This window comes from Carcharhinus amblyrhynchos, chromosome 6 (assembly GCF_965287045.1).
Source record: "Carcharhinus amblyrhynchos chromosome 6, sCarAmb.v2.hapA, whole genome shotgun sequence".
Classification (NCBI taxonomy): domain Eukaryota; kingdom Metazoa; phylum Chordata; class Chondrichthyes; order Carcharhiniformes; family Carcharhinidae; genus Carcharhinus; species Carcharhinus amblyrhynchos.
This window is the reverse complement of record NC_137329.1, coordinates 76,278,432-76,296,700: the sequence shown is the minus strand read 5'-3', so window position 1 is coordinate 76,296,700 and position 18,269 is coordinate 76,278,432. Positions and strand designations below refer to the sequence as shown.

The 18,269-nt window shown below is 41.4% G+C and overlaps 1 protein-coding gene across 4 annotated transcripts in view; it reads right to left on the bottom strand.

Annotated features, from left to right (window-relative positions):
- cntn1b (contactin 1b) overlaps positions 1 to 18,269 on the bottom strand; it is a 683,679-nt gene that overhangs the window by 212,453 nt on the left and 452,957 nt on the right. For all 4 annotated transcript variants that reach the window (XM_080190723.1, XM_080190722.1, XM_080190724.1 and 1 more), the window contains 2 exons: positions 15,754 to 15,912; positions 12,865 to 13,014 (listed from right to left, as the gene is read on the bottom strand). In XM_080190723.1, coding sequence (XP_080046849.1) covers positions 12,865 to 13,014; positions 15,754 to 15,912 — 309 coding nt within the window. The remainder of the gene's footprint in view (positions 1 to 12,864; positions 13,015 to 15,753; positions 15,913 to 18,269) is intronic.

Sequence of the window (18,269 nt, the reverse complement as noted above, 5' to 3'; positions counted from 1 at the left end):
CAATAAGATCATGGCTGATCTGTCGTGGCTCAGTTCCACTTTCCCGTCCTACTGTCTTTTTTGAGCGGGAAGAGTCTCTCCACCTCTATCCTATCCATCCCATTCATCATCTTATACGTCTCAATGAGATCTCCCCTCATTCTTCTAAACTCTAACGAGTACAAGCCCAGTTTATTCAGCCTCTCCTCATAGCTCAATCCCCTCAACTCCGGTATCAGCCTAGTAAACCTCCTCTGCACTCCCTCCAGGGCTAAAATATCCTTGCGCAGGTGCGGCGCCCAAAACTGCACACAGTACTCCAGCTGCGGCCTCACCAATGCCCTATACAGCTGCAGCAAGACCTCCCTACTTTTATATTCAATCCCCCTCGCTATGAAGGCCAGCATCCCATTCGCCTTCCTGACCACCTGCTGCACCTGAAAGCTGGGTTTTTGCGACTCATGCACAAGGACCCCGAGGTCCCTCTGCACCGTCGCCTGCTGCAGTTTTTCGCCACGTAAGTAATAGTCCTTCCTACCATTCTTCCTACCAAAGTGGACCACCTCACACTTGCCAACATTAAATTCCATTTGCCATTTCCTGGCCCATTCGCCCAGCCCATCTAGATCCTTCTGCAGACTCTCCACACCCTCCGCACAATTTGCCTTTCCCCCAATCTTGGTGTCATCAGCAAATTTCGACACCCTGCACTCGGTTCCCTCCTCCAGATCATCTATATAAATGGTAAATAGCTGAGGCCCCAGCACCGACCCCTGGGGCACCCCACTAGTCACCAACCGCCAATCCGAATAGCACCCATTGACCCCCACTCTCTGCCTCCTATTTGACAACCAATCCTCTATCCACGCTAACACCCTACCCCCAACTCCATGTCCCCTGACCTTCTGCAATAACCTCTTGTGAGGTACCTTGTCAAATGCCTTCTGAAAATCCAGAAAGACCACATCCACCGGCTCTCCTCTATCCACTGCCCTAGACACATCCTCATAGAACTCCAGTAAATTTGTCAGACACGACTTCCCTTTAATGAAACCGTGTTGCGTCCGCCCTATCAAGCAATTCCCTTCAAGATGCCTCGCAATTTCCTCCTTAATGACGGATTCTAACATTTTACCTACCACAGACGTTAAACTAACCGGCCTATAATTCCCCGCCTTTTGCCTGGCACCCTTCTTAAACAACGGCGTAACATTAGCCATTTTCCAATCTTCCGGCACTTCCCCGGAATCCAGCGACGTCTGGAAAATAACCACCAAGGCATCCACTATAACCTCCGCCATTTCTTTCAGAACCCTCGGATGCATTCCATCCGGTCCTGGGGACTTGTCCACAATCAGCCCCTCCAGTCTGTCGAGCACCACCTCTCTAGTAACAGTAATGTCATTAAGACCCTCCATTCCTACCACCTTTATTTATTAAAATAAGCATTTCAATGTCATTAGCGAGCCCAGTCTCAATTGTTCAGGCTCGCCTGCCTTTATAACCTCACCAGAAAAGGTTCTTGCCAGTGAAGAATAGATATGTTCCCCATGAACAGGGAGCAGTCAACTTGGCCTCACCAGTGGAACTGGAGGCCATTGAGGACCCCCCCACCCAGGGAGGCTGAGGACAAGGGGGTTGCCTCCTGACACCTGGGCAATGCCCAACCAGGCAGGGCCAACGCGGGAAAGGCCAGTAGGTGGAATTAATAGGGGAAGGGGGCCCGCAATCAGTCTGGGCAGTGGGGAGGGAGGGTCGGCAGGGACTGCATCTACGGCCACTGGCCCCCATGATTGCAGTGGGGAGTTGCTGCCTGCAGAAGCAGGGAGCTGACAGTTTTCTCTTTGTCTGCCAGACCCCTGTTACTGCTTATACACATGTGCAGCATCAGAGACCTGCACATGCGCGCTACCTCCCTCTGCAGGCTTTTGGGTGTGTTAAGCCCCACTGACAGGCTTCTGCAGAGACCAACAGGCTCTTAAGCAAAAAATGGTAAAATACTATCTTAAGGGTCAATTTAGCATGGCCAATCAACCTAACCCGCACATCTTTGGACTGTGGGAGGAAACCTGAGCACCCACAGGAAACCTACACAGACACAGGGAGAAAATGCAAAGAGACTGTCCCGAGGCTGCATCCCTCGTGCTGTGAGGCAGCAGTGCGAACCACTGTACCATCATGCCACCCCAAATGACAACAGATCACTTTCTTTCCTGCCTCCTTCTATAATCTTGGAACAAAGCTTGTCAGTTGTGCTTGAATGATTTAGCCAATTCCATTGAGTTTGCTAAGAAGCAACTTATTTTGTAAATGTAGTCATTCTGTACTTTGCCGTTAACTTGAGGATATTTTGCTAGTAATCACATCCCTTTTTCTGACTCTGCACAAAGAATTCTCCATAACTACAATTATTCTGCTAGATTGAACCATCTACCTTCTTCTCAGTGAATGTTTATTTTGGATTCTCTACAGTTCTGCCACTGTTGCTTTGCACATGCATTAACACGGTTGGACAGAGTAAGCCAAGTGAGGTTTCACTAATGGCAAATTCTTCAACTTGTACTTGCTAATATCCGTCTTCCTTTTTGATTGCTACAACATGGAAACATTTTCAATGTTTTGTTAGTGGCTATCAACAGTGGCACAATCTCACCTCTGAGCCAGAAGGGATTACGTTGAAGTCTTATTTCAAAGACTTGAGTACAAAAACCTTCGCTGAGACTCTAATGCAATACCAAGGGAGTACTGCACTCAGGAGTTGTCTTTCCGATGAGCAATGAAATTAAGGCCATATCAGTTCCTTCTCTCCCTCAATTAACATTGCTCACATCATACTGTTGTTTGCAGTAGCTAGGTGTGTCTTTCATATGTCATGTATTACAACAGTGATTATACTACAAGAGTCCTTCATTGCTGAGATCGTAAAGGACATTATATAAATGCCAATTTCTTTCTTTTACTGACTACCAACTTAGTCTTGCAAGAAAAGAAACATGGTCAAGCAGCTAATGCTATCGTTGTGCTAGACCCTTGTTGAGATGTACAGGATTCACCTTCTACAACACAGTCCTCTGGATTAAGCCACATGGTTATTGTACAGAGAGAAAATAGGGACAAGACAGCACCACCTGAGGCTTAAGAGAAGCAACAATACAAACGAGCAAAATCAGTATGGATGTAAACAATCAAATGTAACTACATGAAATGATTTGGCCTGCTGACAGTAAAAAGTGATAGATATAGCAAAGTGTAATGGCCGATGTTAGGGCTTATGGGTTTTACACAAAAAGAAAAGGACATGGTTTGCACATGTGGATTCAAAATAGCAACAGTAGCTTATTTTAGAAGATCTTGCCTGTGTACAGTAAATGAAACTAAACAGGAGCCTGTGAAACATCCTAATGACATCACCAGCAAATTATGTAATTGGCTCTTGAAGCAATCATGCAATGACTTAAATATATAACATTCCTCCCTCTTTATTTCTGTGATCGTGACAACAAATTACTATGACGTTGTCCACAGGGTCAATAATATGCTAGACACAGTGTTATGAACCATTAACCATTATACACAGTCAGTAAGAAAGTTAATCAGGAGGATGTCTATTCCTTTTTGGCTATGTACAATGTTCTGGAATTTGGCTGTCCTTGACTCTAGAAGTATGATCTGGAACTTCAGTAGACATTTCTTCTCTTGGAACTAATTCTTCATCATTTTCACATGGTATAGTAGCATTGACATAATCATCAGGCAACTTGGATTCAACTAAGTCTCCCACAGTAGTATTCACAATACTAGGAACTAAAAAAGTTGGTACTGCTGGAGATGATTCTAAGAAATCATTTCGAGATGACAGCAGTATGGTGGTGCACAGTGGTTAGCACTGCTGTTTCAAAGTGCCAGGGACCCAGTTTCAATTCTGACCCAGGGTGACTGTGTGTAGTTTGCACACTCCCACCATGTCTGCATAGGTCTTCTCTGGGTGCTCCGGTTTCCTCCCACAGTCCAAAGATATGCTGGTTCGGTTGGCTATGCTAAATTAACCCCAATGTTAGGGGGTGTCAGGGAGGGGATTGTCAAAATGAATGTGTGGGATTGCAGGGATGGGGCCTCTGTGAGATTGTTGTTGGTGCAGGCTTGATGAGCTGAATGGCCTTCTTCTGCACTGTAGGGATTCTATGACGCTATTATTCTAAGTAAATTATGAACCATTATCATTAACGATCTGTTCTGATTTACCAAATCTGACAAAGATCTTATCAAGTTTTTCGATGGTTTGTTCTGATGTAATAGGTTTCATGATAACAACTTCTGGCCACTTTGGGTGTGAATCAGTTCTGATTAAGAGCATGTAACATAGAAACATAGAACAATACAGCACAGTACAGGCCCTTCGGCCCTCAATGTTGTGCCGTGCTATGTCCAAACCCAAGATCAAGCTATCCCATTCCCTATCATTCTGGTGTGCTCCATGTGCCTGTCCAATAACCGCTTGAAAGTTCCTAAAGTGTCCGACTCCACTATCACAGCAGGCAGTGCATTCCGCACCCCAACCACTCTCTGAGTGAAGAATCTACCTCGGACATCCCTCCTATATCTCCCGCCATGAACTTTATAGTTATGCCCCCTAGTAACAGCCACATCCACCCGAGGAAATAATCTCTGCATTTAACTTCCCCAGTGGACCAGCAAAATCTTCATGCCTGGGCATTGTAGACCACTGTCAGTGGTATAAAGGAGACAATGGTGTGTATTTCTTATTCGTGGACATAATTGGCACTGTCCCATGTTTTCTTCAATGTGAGCATCCAGACCTGGCCACCAAAAGTAACTACATGCTATTTCCTTCATGCGGGCTATACCAGGATGATCTTCATGTCATATTTCAATAACACTTCCACGCAGATTAGGAGGAATGATCCATTGGATTGTCTATAATAGACAAACCCCATGGACGGCCAACTTGAGCTTTCTTGGTACATATAGTTTCAAACCAGAATGCACAAGATGCATTCCAGTTATCACTCTTTTCACCACCATATCCATCACCTTCCCCATCTCAGGGTCATTTCTGGTATGTATGTGAACTTGAGAAACTGTCATAGGCAAATGATCGATTAGCAATAAATTAAGAATATTAGCAAAACTAGTTGATGGCATCTGCTTCATTGGTGAAGTTAAGCGCGATAATGCATCAGTATTAGTATGGCACTCTGACTGACGATACTTATGTTATAAGAATGTGCAGGTAAGATCAGTGACCACCTTTGCAATTGACTAGGACGTAGTGATGGTATGCCTTTTATGGATCAAAATAGTAAAGGGCTGATTAACAGTCAATAATGTGAAATGACAAACAATACTTTTTACTGTATCCCAATACACGTGACAGATTTCTGCAAAGCATCTTTGACACTATTGTACGTTTTTTCACATTCTGTTGTCCAATTGCATAACTGTATCACAAATAGTAAATTATGCAATGATGCTGCTAATTCAGGAACAAATTTTCCATAATGATTTACTAATCCTAGAAATGACTTCAATTGCATCACATTCACCAGATGTGGTGCTTCTAAAATAGTTTCCATCTTTTTAGCTCCTTTATCTAGGCCTTTACTATCAATAACGTGACTCAAATACTGGACTGATGTCCGCAAAAAGTCTTTCTTTCTTGATACGCAGACCATGTGCTTGAAGACATTCCAATGTTGTTTCTAAATTATTCATGTGCCCCTGTTCACTGGACACTGTTATTAGGATATCATCCAGAGACCATTGTACACCAGAGAAAACACTTAAAATTTAATCCATCGGTCACTGGAACAAGGCTGGTGCAGATTAACAAATGGCCATCTTTTATAACGGAAAGTACCTTCATGAGTAACAATGGTATACAATGGTTGAGATTCAGTGGCTACATTGATCTGTAAATATGTTCTGAATGATCAATTTTGCTGCATTTTTGCCCATCTGATAATCCAATAAATAAATCTTCAATTAAGGGAAGCAGATATTGATTAGCACACAACAATGGATTCATGGTTGTTTTAAAATTGCCATATGAACTGAACCACCTGGTTTCATGACAGGCATGATGGGGGTAACTCAGTCACTTAAGTCACACTAATTCTTCTTCAACCTTGGGACAAATTACATATGGCACCTCTCCTGCTTTGAGACTTTTGGGTTGACTATTAGGCTTTATCTTGAGTTTCACTTGAACTCCCTTCATTGAGCCAGGTGTCTCTTCAAATACACACTTGTATTTATCCGGATGATGCTGTAAGTCTGTTTTGGTATCAACCAATCTGTTGACAACACTTCAACTAAGCTTCATCTACTCCAACCATGATCTCTCCAATAGAGCTGGAAAATTACCATGGACCACATGGAAAGGCAATGTCATTGTTTGTTCATTCAACTCTATGTTGATTACTTTATAACCTATTAATGGAACAATCTCTTCCATTTATATCCTAAAAATCACATCAGCTGGTTATAAGGGAAGATGCTTTAGCCTTTGTTCATATGTAGTCTCAGGAAATAAAGATACAGCAGCACCAGTATCAACCTCCACCATAATAGGTTATCCGCTTAACTTTGAGGTCACCTAGAATCAATGTGATTTGCCCTGTATGGATAAGATGTTCAGTGGGATTCTTCATCACGTTCTTTTCTTCACTGTCGTAATTCTTTTATTTCATTTTGTAAATTTATTTTGTAGAACACAACTTGATCTTCTTCTGATTCCCAGATATCCAGATCCTTCTTCTGAATATTCTTCTCAGGGGAGGATAGTTTAGCCCAACAAGTTTTTGCAATATGACCCACTTTGCCATTATTCTTGCATTGGTTGTCCTTGCTCCAGTATTCACTCACTGAATGGCCTATTTTGGCACATCTGTAACATGCTTGCTGCTAATCTGACTTCTTTTGGGCAGTTCCCAACTTGAGCATCTTCATTCCTGCACCAAACTGTGAAATTTCTTTACCAGCCAGTTCTATCGACACTGCAATTTCTACTGCTGTCTTTAAAGTCAAAGCATGTTCAATAAGAAATCTTCTCTGGATGGCCTCATTTTGGAGACTGCAAGCTAGATGATATTAAATAGCATCTTCGAACGATTCACCAAATTCAATATTATGCCAACTTTTTTAAGATTGCCACAAACAGCAATTCTTGTGCCTTCCACTTGATACCTAAACCATTAGGGACCTAAACCATTGCATGATGATCAGTGGCTTTGGGCAGTAATGCTCTTCAAGGATATTTGTCAAGTCATCATAAGTTTTACTACCTGGCTTTGTTGGATGAACTAAGCTCTGGAGCAAATGTAAGGTTTTGCTTTTGATTGTACTGAGAAAAGTTGGCACGAGTAACTTGTTTTCAATTTTATTTGCTTGTATAAGTACTGAAAACATTTTGCATCGGAACTCAATGATTTATTTTCTTCATTGAAAGGGCCCATGGATTGTAACTGACCGGCCATTTCTCTTGCAAGCACCAGCAACTCGAGACTGTTGACTTGATGCATGTGGTTTTTCAAATGACCCCAGCATACAGCAAAGCATCCCTTTCTTTTCAAATGTGCCAGATACTGCCTGGAACCTCACCCTTTTCTGATCGGAAAAAGAATCTTTCAAAACCACACAGAGAGCTTCCACGCTATTTCAACTGTGTAGTGAGTCTCCTGCTCTGCCACATACTCTGCAACAGGTAGATGGACACAGCAGCTTAGAGGAGCCTCCCCGATACTTTTTTCCGGTAAGAAATATGATATTTTTTCTTTTCTTCTTACTTGGTCTTCCTTCACTGGTACCACAATCTTTAATCCTATAGTTGATTTCTTCCCAGCTTTCTAACATTCAAATTGTGAGGACTACAATGTTTTTTTGCTTAGGATCTCTTTTTGATGAAACAAGATCCCGAGTCACACAAATGTTCTTTCTGTAACGTTTTAACTATGTTGGTGGCTGTGGGTTTTACACAAAAAGAAAAAAGATGTGGTTTGCACACATAGATTCAAAATAACAAACAACACGGGTTTATTCTAGGAGTTCCGACCTGTACAGTGAAGGAAATGAAACCAAACAGGAGTTTGTGAAACAACACAGTGACACCACCATCAAATCATGTGACCAGGTCTCAAAGCAATCATGCAACCAGTTAAATATACAACACAAGGCTACTGAATGTATCAAATCCTAGGGATTAACAAGAAATAAGAGTTTGATTAATCATCTGAAATGTGCTGAATTTGTTCTATTGTTGCCTTATCAGTCAAATTCATCTACATCAAAAGCAATGTACAAATATGCATACATATGTATGTAAGTCACATGACACTTTGAAAATGGCATTTCATTTCACTTGTAAAGTTGAACGTGGAAACATGAAAGGTTATGGTCAACACTGAATCCAATCTACTGAAAGGTCGAATGGCCAGATTTCTTGTGCCTAAAGTCAACCTGATCTTATTGTACATGATATGTTATGCAATGAATTGTTGTCATTAGTAATATGAAGCATAGAACACCAATATCTACATGCTTCATTGTCTTTGGTAACAGCAAGAAAGTGCATCCAGATAAGAAAACATACTGAGAATTAAAGTATCCTAAAATAGGCAGAAAATCACAGACTTGAGTTGCACATCTGCGAAATACAATCACCCATTAAAGGATAGCTAAGTGAACAGCTGGAAGCTTATGTTGAGAAATGATTCATTTCCTATATGTAACACTCCTAACAATCCAACAGGTCTTTAAATTCAGGAATACATGTGAATGAGATGAAGTTCCCAGGATATGACTGCAGTTTGTTATGTTAAATCACGAAGAGTTGTATTATAGTGAAAACCCAAAAATGTGAAAAAGATACTGAAAGTCATACTGCACATATACTGATGACTCAGAATACTCACTGTGCTGCAGTACATCTGTACTGTATTCCACTATGTATTTGTACATATCATGCCGTTATTTTAACTAAACATTTAAAACAGTAAAATTTCTCTCAATAAGGAGCAAATGTGCCTTACAGTAGATGCATTATCAAATGGAAACTGATCCTTTGAGAGTGCAGCAGATGTTCCCACTCCTCTCAGCTCTACCTTGCTCGCACCAGAAATTATGAATGACCTTGGTATCATTTTTTTTCCTGAGAGTATAACTAAGCAATGTGGAAGAATTCAAAGAAACAAGTTGAGTTAGATCTGGAAAACATGGAAGTCAAACGACACCTTGTAACCCAGCATACTATTAATTTGCTCATACACTGGTTCCCTTGTTATACACTCAATGTATATACTTGTAATATAAAAGTTGTTATCTGAAGCTTCTATGAAAAATGTATTTGATCTAGTTTACAGCACACCTATAGAACCGTGCATAAAGTGAAAAAAATATTTACTGATCACCAAATAGAGAAGCCATGGAAAGAAATTTCTTCAGTCAAATCCATCAGCAGCTTTACAGCCATTTCCTGCTGTCAGCAACTTGTTTTGATCTTCTCAATATCCCAAGTCTTCATTTTCCAGTACAGTGTTCAACCTCCCTGCCTTAAATGTCCTATTATTAAACAGTGGCACTGAGGCAAGTCGCAAATACCTCCTTTGAGCCACTGTAGCTTGCAAGATGAGATGTTAGCTACACTTTGGCTCAGTTGGATTCCACATCTTTGGCATGCTGTAAACTAACAGATCCCTAAACATGGGAGGATCCTCATTCCTTTCTCTTCCATGAGCCACATACGTACATAAACTGGTGTTTTGTCCTTGTTTTCTGTCATTTGTACAACCTCAAACTGTACATCTTGGGTGTTCACATTTAGAAATTACCCACCAATGCGACAACAGTGCTAAAAACAATCATTTCCAAACCTCAATCGAAGAACAAAGGATGAAATTGCAACCAAGAAATATAAACATAGATAGAATTGAGTCAACCGAGTTCATGGTCTGAATTGGCAAGACCAAGGGTCACATCTGTTCCATGGTTGATAGTTGGATACAGTTACTTTCTATTTCATCCCAACGCCTTCACCCAATCTGAGGCAATCCATTTTTAAAATCTATGGGCAGGAATTTCCACATATTCCACGGCAAATTTTGTGGTGGCAGAGGTAGCCCGCCATTGGCCAGCGGTGGCATTTTCTGGTCCCACCACTGTCAACGAAGTTTCCTATTCTACGCACCTCACTGCCATCAGAAAACCCACAATGGGAGTTCACCTTCAATGGGGCCAGAAGATCCCACCAGTGAGAATGGTTAAAATATTCTGGCCATGGTTTTCAGCATTCGATCATTAATTTCAAATTTGGGTGATTTCTTTTGTACACTTTTTGACTCTAGTGTTCCCTAAGTTTCACATGGGCCTTGTCTTTTCACAAAGGAATCCAGTGAACATTTTACTGATTTTCAGTGGTTTTCCATGTGCCCTTATTTAGGTCCCGTTATTTAATCATAGAATCCCTACAGTGAAGAAGAGGCCATTTGGCCCATCGAGTCCGCACCGACACTCCAAAAGAGCCTCTCTCCCATCTGATCCCCTTAAGGCATTCCCTTGACTATGAACACACAAAATAAACACCAATCCTTCATTGTGAACACCAAACTGCAATACATGAAACACTAAACTCAATGTTACAAGGCTCTTCCAAGTGAGGTGGGAGTGCAGTTTGCAGAACTAGCTGTGTAGTATTGTAATCCCATTAATGACCTGCTCACTGACCTAGTGAGGCTTAATGTTGGGAACAGAGCTTCGTGAAGTTATCCTGTCAGAAGTCAATTACTTTTAGTCAAGTCAATGTATTTAACAGTTGTACAATGAAGTATTCAGCTTCTTTCAAATAAAATAAATCTTAAATTTTGTTTGAAAATCTAGGTTAGGGTACAGAATCAGAGAGAACATTTAATTGATTCTGCTATTCTCTACAGTATTAGACCCTGATTTTCTTTAAACTCTTTATTAAACATCTCATAAAAGATAATCAAAAATAAATATCTATTTCTCCCATATTTTCATGGTTGTTATTTTAATCTAACTTTAATGCTAGCTACAATACGTTGCATCTTATTCCTCTACCTGAGCAAGCAGACCACACTTCATGTAGACAACTTCTTGTTTTGGCCTCTGATTCAAACCAATGGTAGAATAAGGTAGAGTCAGCATGCTCTGAAGTTCCATTCAAATGTTGACAAGGTGTGTAATAAAACCAACACCATAACATGAAGCTGCAGCTCACACAGCCACTAGATAATTGACCAGTGGTGCAGTTAATCATTCTTTATCTCCCTCTTTATCTCACCATTGCTATCGCTGCTTTTAATTACAGGTCAGGAAAATAAAATGGGGAGAACTAATTCACAATTCTGATGGATAGTCGTATTCTATACATTGACTGATTTATTTATATAATAATTATTTATCATACATTTGCCCAAAAGGCAAACACGGGCCTGTTAACCCCTTGAGCCAGTACCTCAGTCAGTTTGATGGCATTACCTGCAAATCTCATGCATAAACAACTGCAAATTGTGAGAAGCAGCTAAAATAAAAACAGACTATTCTAAATTCAAACTTAGATCACTTCAATTACCTGTGAATCCAAATTTTGATTATATTTTTTCTTTACATTGCCAGTTCACTAATAATGCTTAAAATGATTTCATAAATAATTCACTTTTTCCTTGCACAAGAAACAAACCAACATGGTGGAAGCATCTGTAATAGGGATCACTTTACCATCAAAGGTACAACATAGGTTCACAGCCACATCTTTGAGCTAAGGATTCTTCAGTATTACTTGAAGCTATTGTACCTGGCATCTGCCAAATGGAATACGTCATAGTAGGCATTGATATTGGCAATGGAGCAACAGACATGAAGTGGTTTATAGCTCATGACAGTCTACTCCCTTTAGAAGTTGAAATCAGCTGGGAGTCAGGAAGGCAATAATATTGACAGGGACGAGGATAAAACTTGCTGATTTGAAGTTAAATATTGCTCAGGATTTCAAGTCATATCCAGAGTGTATGATACAAACCCACTACAGCTACAAGTGTACTTTCTCCCAATAACTAAATATCATTAGTATTGCTGATGGAATGTACTTTTTTATTAAAACTTATTGTCTTGCACTCATCAGAACATTCACAAGAATACAATGCATGGGAAATCAGCAAATTTATACTGTATGAGGAGAGAATGCTGATAACTTGCAATGGGGAGTCTGATTGATGGAGGCATTGCCACGGAGGATGCACCGGTTAATGGTGACTGTCAGTTAATAGAATCACAGAATCCGACAGTGCACAAGGAGGCCATTCGGCCCATTGATTTTGCACCACCCACAATCCCATCTAGGCCCTTTCCCCACAGCCTCGTGCATTTATCCTGCTAGTCTCCCTGACACTAAGGGGCAATTTAGCATGGCCAGTCAACCTCACCCACACATCTTTGGATTGTGGGAGGAAACCGGAGCACCCAGAGGAAACCCAAACAGACATGAGGAGAACGTGCAGACTCCACACAGACACTAACCCAACACAGGAATCGAACCTGGGTCCCTGGAGCTATGAGGCAGCAGTGCTAACCATTGTGCCATCGTGCCGCATGTGCTGCCCAGCATTGTTTGAAATTTAAACCAGGCAGCTTGACTCAAGGCACTGCCCTAAGGAATGAACCAGCAAATAGCTGTCAGTTATTTGATTCAGCGGAAAGAGACTTTCTGTCTGGAAAGAACAGGGCCCTGTGGATTAATATATGTAGTTTCCACTACTAAAGGTCATAAAATTTATAAAGCATTATATGATTTGTACAATAATTTATGATAAGGCATAAAATATGCAATAGATATTCCTGCAGCTGGCACCCCACCTGCTTCAGCTGTCCTGATTTTCGCTGATGGCAAACTGGGTTCTCCCATCCCCAGGGTATTGGTTGCTATTACACTGAATTCATAATCCATCCATGGGGTCAAGTCGACAACCTTTGCTGTTTCCACGTTGCCTTCTATATCCTGAGGGTCTAATTAGGAAAAAAATGAGAGTTAGAAAGACAGAAGAGAGAAAGATCAACAGAAAAAAACATTTTCAAGATTGACAACTGACACCAGAGACATTCAGATAAAAACCACCATAAGCATAACTAATTAGTGACATTAAAGCCTAACACTTCATCTTTGTGATCTTCCCCAGTGATTCCATTTATCCAGTTTAGCAACATGGACTAATAAAGTCTCACTTTCTATCATATTCTATATTGAGCTAACTCAGGCAGTCATAGGAACATACTTGGCTTCAGCAACCATCAATATAGGGGGAAAATTGCTCAGGATTCTTATTCATATCCAGTGATTCTGATGGGAAAGGGTGTCTTTCTGGATGTTGGGAAGGTTAAGATTAGATTTCAAATTTTCCACGCTTCCAACTGTTTTAGTGATCTTCCCTTTTCAGGAAGGAGGTAGGATTCATTGACTTTCTGATTATATAGGTCTGAATTTTTCTAAGATGTAAGGCACTTTGATATTTTGTCTGGAATTTTCTGGTTTCATACACTCGCTACCACTGCTAGTAAGAACAGAGTATTTGGCACTCAGGAATGGAATAATACAGCCAAGGTGCAGATCAGCTCTGATCAAATTGAATGCTGCTAACAGAGTTAAGCAGAACCTCTGTCATTTGACTCAGTTCTCAGGATACGCAGTGTCCCATTGAGATGTCCAGATCTAAAGGTGAACCTCAGTGTTTCTGCCCACACAGAAATCACAAATCAACAACATGAAGAGAAACAAGATTCAATTCTCTTTCATGTGATTCGATCAGCTGAGCAGGAGATGTGTTGGGAAGGACCACATTAAATATGCTGTGTGGCAGCCAGTGTGCACCCCTTTATTCACTCTGTCCCAGCTCTTGAAACTCAAGCAATAGAGAAACAATTTCTTTTGGTGAGGGATTATTGCAAAGGATATCAAACTATTTTCTCTGTCCCTTGTAAATCATGGTCAAATTTTCCACCTAAAATTGTTGTGGAAGCTCACACATGAGAGATGATCATTGTGACAGAAAAAAACGCAGACTTTGCCAATGCTGCCCCATCCTGAGAACAAAATAGTCTTAAAAGATGGTGGTTTTCTCCAAAACTGTTTGGGAGACTCTTCCAATGCTACAGCATCCCGAATTAAATAGGACTGTTTGAGAAGAAAGCTCCTTTGCCACTGATGTCTGCCCTAATCTTAAAATGTGGAGATGCCGGTGTTGGACTGGGGTAAACACGATAAGAAGTCTCACAACACCAGTTTAAAGTCCAACAGGTTACATGCCCTGTTTGTGAACAGAACTCCCATTTACCTGACGAAAGAACAGTGCTCCAAAAGCTAGTGGCTTTTCCTACCAAATAAACCTGTTGGACTTTAACCTGGTGTTGTGAGACTTCTTACTCCAATCTTAAAAGACAGGTAATTCATTAGCTGCAGCTTGCGTTACTCTGACACCTTGATCACCGTATTGGGAGGTACTTGCTGTGTGCTTACGCCATTCCAGCCCATAGGTAAGCATGTTTTGCTGTGAGCATACTGCGGCAGACATGTCTATCACCTCCTTTGTCCTTCACTCAGTGTATGTGGCCCATGTGGAATGTTGCAGAGAAAGCGACACTAAAGGCATACAAACATCCTCCACAAGCTCCACATAATTGTAACTTAAATATATGTTTTTGTAGAGGCTGCTGTGAATGACTACCATGCAGCTTGCAAGTTGGGTGAATGTAGATGGCTTGAATTCATTTACAATTAATAATGAGCAATCTTTGCTCCTATTACAGTGTCACTTTGAGGACTGAGTGTTCTCATAAGCCTTTTCTTCTATCTAATTCTTTTACTAGTGTCTGTCGAGAGTTCTGAGCATGTGCAGATTTTGGAGAGCTTTTCAGTCTATAAGAGAGTGTTCTACAAGCAAGACCTGTTTTACTAGCGCTCCTGTTTTCATTGTTATTACTGTTCTGCTGAGTTACCGTTCTTGTTAGACTTGGTTATTTTGTTATATAAAGAAGTTTCCTTCTTTTAAACAATGCAGTCAACTCCCTTTATTCTGGTCTGAAGTTACCACAGCTCCATAGGATGAACATTACAGTCCTGTAAGGGTTCACTCTGTGGCCTCACTTTGCTCTCAATAGTCATAGGAAAACTTTCTGGGGTAATATGTGCCCATGGCAGCTACTGTTACATTAATGAAATTCAAAGTAACCAGTGAAAGCAGGAAGTAGCTGATATGTTGACTATGTCCCTTGGTTCAGTTCCTGACTAATCCTGCATTAGCTAAGCCCAGCCTGGGCTGAGCTGACAATACAATTGAACTCTGTAGCCCCTGGCTAGAAAGCAGAGAAGAAAACCTTTGCCCAGGTTCCTGGTTTTGAGCGCTAGAACCCCTGGTAAAAGAAGGCAAGCTTGGACATCATTTGAGGACAGATCTTGGTCGAGCAATAAAACAGTTCTTACTGCTAATGTAGCATCATGAACTTTTATAGCACTATTTACAAACAAAATGTCTGAAGGCACTTCACAGATTTGCTTTGGGAATGGAGGCTTAGGCATGAAAAAGAGTAGGAGATGTGTTGAGAACAACCGCATTAAATATGCAGCTTTGGTGAACTGGTTTTCAACACCTCAACACATATTGTTTTGAAAGAAGTAGAGGGCAATGCAAACGGCCCTATGGCCATGTTTCTCTTGTTCAACCAAGCTCCTTCTATCAGCGGCTCGTGACTGACCTGTTTTGGCCTCTTTCCATTCATCTGAATCAATAAACTTCTGCCGAATGGTATACTTGGAGATTGGGCTGTGATTGTCTGTCCCTCGACTCCAAGACAAGGTCACAAACGTGTCTCCGATAGTTTCAACTCTCACCCCCCCAGGGGGTCCTGGTGGACCTGGTATAAAAGAGATTTGCAAAAGGACAAATGAAATTCGAGTCACAAAGCGTGGAGCAAATGTTGCAGCTTTCAGCGCAAGAAATGCAATCAATAAATAATCATCTCACCAATCAATACAGACTGATGGCAGCTCATAATCAATTTAAAATGCTAACACTCCAAACATGATTTCTGATCAACGTGTATGTTGCAGATTAATTTGGAGAACTTGTGACTGAAGTATTTGATGAATAGTGAGCTGAATCAAACCAGGGTTAATAAGTTGTCAGAACTGACAAACACAATAAAATTACACGTGGAGCAAATAATTAAGAGTCGAGATATGCCACAGACTGTATTAAGGGTTCTAATTTTGCATGTCAAAAACTTTCCTTCATATACCTTTTCTGTCGCATTTCAATGTGCTTTACAGAAGAACTGGACATCAAACAGGAAGGAGGAGAGAAAAATTGAGAGGTGGTTCAAGGCAGTGTCAAAGAGGCAAGCGAAACGATGAGGTCAAGAGTTTTAAAGTGAAGGCTCCATGTTCAATGGTAGAGTGAGGGAGATAAGAGACTCAAAGGGCTGTGGTATATGCTGGGGCGTAGGGATGGAGATTTCATCAAAGCCCCAAAAAGATTTCAATTCCATGCAGCCACCCTACTTGATAAAAGGAAATTATTTTCCTCTTCAAGCAAAGATTCAACTGCGTGCAGTATTGTACTACAGGCTGTTCCCCACATCTGAAAGAAACAGATGTGCTTGATTTGCTTTTGGCCTTGCTAACTTGCTGTGCAACATTTAGTGATTGATGTACTCTAAGATCCCTTTGTTCCTCTACCCAAGCTAGACTTGCACCTTCCAAGCAATGAGTGCCTTCCCTCAAATTTATCTGTGTGGAACTTCATTTCCCAATTGTTTGCTCATTCTTCAAGAAGGCACCTCCAACAGTAGCACATTCCTTCAGTGCTGCACTGAAGTACCAGTCTTGATTTTTGTGCTCAAGCCTAGAATGGGATTGAATCTGCAACCTTCTGACTCAAAGGCAAGAATGCTACCAACTGAGCCACAGTTGTTACAAAAATTCCAAAGCCAGGTAAAACTGGGTGTGAGGGATGAGAAAAGATGGTGGACAATTGGAGTTGATTTTTGAGGAACGGACAAGTCTTTTGGGGCCACGTAACCAGCTCACAATCAGATGCAAATGAATGGAATTAGAATATAGATTACTGTGACTTCTGAATGAGGACATCAAACAAATATCAGACCGAAATGGACTACCAGCGTGATGACTATTCTTAATAATAAATAATTACATTGAGATATGAATGGTGAGGCCTCAGTGGGTAGTGAATCTGTGGAATTCTTTCCTGGGTCATTAAGTATGTTCAAGGCTGAGATAAACAGATTTTTAATCAGTGAGGTTGTCAAGGGTTATGGAGGTAAGATGGGAAAGTGGATTTGAGGATTATCATATCCGATCAGGCATGATCTCATCGAGTGGCAGAGCAGACTCGACAGGCCTAATGGCCTACTTCTGCTCCAGTGTCTTTTGTGATCAAGTAGGACTGATCTGATCCAGAAATTTTGTTTCCGATCATTCCCCCCAACCCATGTTAATGTCATGTTGATTATTCTGTGAAGGTTAAGTGAAAGGGGTGATGAGAACTGAGCACATACAGAGGGGGTAACTGAGACACTCGGTTATTGGGAGGGGAGTTGTGAGACTGAATAGATCAATAAACTCTCAGCAAAGAAAAGCTTGGTTTTGTCTTCCCCTACTGTTTGGAATCCTATTAACAGCCCGCTCCCCACATCACAAATGACTCAGATCCACAAGTTACTAATTAATGCATTAAAGCTTCAACTAACACCTCCTTCATTTGTGCAGCAAGGTCTCTGATCAATACATACATGCCAGCCAATACCAGCAACTAACCACAGGCATAGGTTTCCTCTCAACATTTCAGTGTGTCCTGGCCAATCTCATTCCCTGGCCAATTCTCACACCCCACTTAAACTCTGCAGACATGTAGGTGACCCATCATCCACTCAGATCCCATTACCCCAAAACACTCTTTCTCTGTCAGAACCATCCCCCCTACCCCAATCAGCCTCCTTCAGACCATATGCTTTGGCAGTGCCAACAGTGCACTGCCCCCAGCACTTTGGTACTGGCACCCTGGGCCCCAAGGGGGCTCAAAGAAGAAGGTCCATTGGTCATTCCCCCTCTGCTATTGCCAGGCTGCAGAGGACGGTCCCTCAATGACCCTGGAGGTTGGATGAGCTCAGGTTGGGGGCAAGGATTGATCTTGCCACTGTTCCCAGGGATGGGAGTGCCATGGCCAGACTGCCCCTTCTAGCCCTGGCAGACC